At 35.0% G+C, this 2907-nt stretch overlaps 1 protein-coding gene across 1 annotated transcript; it reads right to left on the reverse strand.

Annotated features, from left to right (window-relative positions):
• Positions 1 to 2011: 2011 nt before the first annotated feature.
• On the reverse strand, positions 2012 to 2629 carry LOC145163666 (uncharacterized). The gene has a single exon (XM_079082468.1). The coding sequence runs from the start codon at positions 2627 to 2629 to the stop codon at positions 2012 to 2014; it is 618 nt and encodes a 205-aa protein (XP_078938594.1).
• Positions 2630 to 2907: the final 278 nt, after the last annotated feature.

Raw genomic sequence — 2907 nt, forward strand, 5'->3', positions numbered from 1 at the left:
ACCACTATTGGGGTTTGTAGGTTACAAGTATATTGTACATGCAGAATTTCACTTAACTCTTGAGAGTACATGTATGTCTTTTCACTATTAATAGCAAAATACTTATGAAACAAAAACTAGAAACCCTATGATATTGAAATCATGAGTAGAACCACATATCTTTTAATAAAATGGAATTAAGCTATTCAAAACACTTGAAGTCTCATTGGAAAACCTAGCTCTAAAAGTATGGTAGCTTCTAATACGTCACACCCAAAACTCAAGAAGTCCTAGGATTGAAAGGAAAGAGGGGAGAGGATGAGAAATTTCAGATTTCTCTTTGTGGTGAAGGTAGTGCCGAAAATCCAAGGGGTATGCCCCTTTACATAGTTGCCTGATAATCCCAGAAACCCTGGATTTGAACTTAAAATAATAATATTTCAAATCAGTAATTATCTACTTTTCTTTTATTAGTTGGAGGCTTCCAGAAAACCTATCTTAGGGTCTCAAAACCGTCCACCATATAGGGAGGTTCTAGATCCTCTCTTTTGTTCAAATATTGAACAATTACAATTCAGTCATTGCACATTTAATTAATTCTAATTAACCCAAAATTAATTCCAAAGTAATTCTGATTAATTCTTAATTAATTATTATTATTTCTAATTAATATATTAATCATATAATATATTAACAAATCATTTATCTCTCCTTTTTAATCAATCCAAGCTATTTCCTGGTTGTGAGGGCAACCCAAAAAGGATTTTACTTTTATTCATCAACATTATACTAATGTAGTTAGGACCTTAGACACCTTAATCCAATAAACCCTTCTTCCTAATTTATATCACAAACAACGCCCCCTCCCTCTCATCTCTTCTTATCCCTCCCGTGGTTTGCATTCTCTAGTGGTACGGTCCCCCATCAGGTCTCCACATTCACTTTCACCATCATGGGATGGAAAAGGAGAACACAAAATCCTGCCTAAAAATTCAACCATCATGGTTTGAAAAATCATTTTTTTTGCCCTTTATTGTTTGTCTCTTTAGATCTTGAAATAAGGTTTGGCGATTAGAGATGAGGGATTAACTATGGCTATTTCCTTCATTGCATCTCACACGATCTTTGTTTTTTTTTCAAGCTTCTTGGTCGATTTTTGTAGATAGCGGTGGCTTTGAGAAGGCCAATAAGTTTAAGTAATCTCTTCCCCTATGTTTTTGCTTGATTGTCCTCAGGCTTAAGTTCGAGCTCTACGACCTCAAAATCACAGACATGAAGATGATGACTACAATGACCGGTTGTTGTTGACGAAGCGAAGGGGATGGGAAGTGTTTCATAGTATCTCCAATGAACTGGTTTTTTGGCTGGCAAACGAAAGGGTGACAAGAAGCTTCTGAAAAGGTTTAAAAACTTTTATATTATGTTGCTTTGGTTCAACATTCAATGGCAGTTGTTGTGGTTCAACAATCGTCAATATATATCGAAAATGATCAAATTTATGGTAGAATGGTCGGATATTGCTCTTATGTCGAACTGTGGAAATTTGCTCATCTGAGTTTTTATTGATTGCTTAAATCAAATTGCAAGTTATATGGGTAATGTGTGATAGTTCTTGTTTGTATTCTTTGTTGATAGATTTTGATTCATATTTTCTTTCCATTTAACTCGATCTTCTCAAATGCATTTCATTTCCTTTAATAAGATGTCTCATACCTGTATTACAAATGCATAGAGGATTATTATAGACTATTGCAGCCCGAATGTGTATATTTTCTTAATTTTTAGTAATGTGTGAAGTGAATGTAAATTGAATGAAAAAGACAATAAAGGAGAAATGGAGGGGTTGGGAATAGGTGTGGGGTTATGGGCTGTGGCTGACGCAGGAATTAGTAGTAGGGGTTGCACAAATTTTTTTTTTCCGGTCAAACATAATATAAAACATTAAAAATAAAATCCGGTCAAACATAATATAAAACATCTAATACAATTTTTTTTTCTGGTTAAACATAATATAACAACGATCTATTAGAATTTAAATTTGTCCTCTTCGTGCAGACATCTTTTGAAACCGCTCCATTACTTTTTCATTCTCAACTTTCGCAAGTGCTTCGGCCTCGACATTACAAAGCAATGCGTCGTTCAAAAATTCATCGCCAATTTTGTTACGCAAGTCGGTCTTCAAGAGCTTCATCTTTGAATAACATCTTTCTACACTTGCGGTTGCTACGGGTAATATCAAAGCCAACTTTAAAAGCTTATAAACCAAAGGATAAGACCGATGCTTCCCCGTACTAACCATCAAACGAGAAAGGTCGGAAATTCCTTTCAAACTAGTGAAGCGCTCATCTTTGATGCAAGAGTGATAAAATATGTCAAGTTGTCCTTCAAGGTCTATCATATCTGAATCATCAAAGTCATACTTGTATAACTTACCCAACTTCAATAAATTTGATTTGTCAAATTGTGCAAATGAATCACAAGGGCTCAAAGCACCCATGTATTCTAATAATTGGGTGCTTGTTTCACTAAATCGATCCCGATATTCTGTAAGTTGCATATCTACCACCGTGTTGAAGATTTCAACCTCAAAATGAAACCTATTAGTCTTTGTATTCCTACATTTTCTCGCACCAATATACAACTCTTCCATATCTAAAGTATCAATTTCGTGTGTTTGACAAAAAGATGATGTCACACCCCAAAACCGGAACGGCGGAAACGTTCGGGGGCGGAGGACGTCATGTACAGTATCACAATAATGCATAAAAGTAAACAAGCAACAACATCATCCATTGCATTAATAGTAATAATTTTAATACAAGTGTGTTCTGAAGTTTATAAGACACCAAAATGTATAATCAAAATAAAAGATGAGTCTTGAATGTGCTCCATCTTCTCAAAACCTGGCCATCGGTACCTGTCTACTGG

The sequence above is a fragment of the Lactuca virosa genome, chromosome 3 (genome assembly GCF_052849685.1).
Source record: "Lactuca virosa cultivar CGN04683 chromosome 3, Lactuca_virosa_CGN04683_v6, whole genome shotgun sequence".
Lineage (NCBI taxonomy): Eukaryota > Viridiplantae > Streptophyta > Magnoliopsida > Asterales > Asteraceae > Lactuca > Lactuca virosa.

What these genes read in the sequence shown, in the direction of transcription:
- LOC145163666 (XM_079082468.1), bottom strand. Translation starts at nt 2,629, where the DNA reads ATGGAAGAGTTGTATATTGGTGCGAGAAAATGTAGGAATACAAAGACT.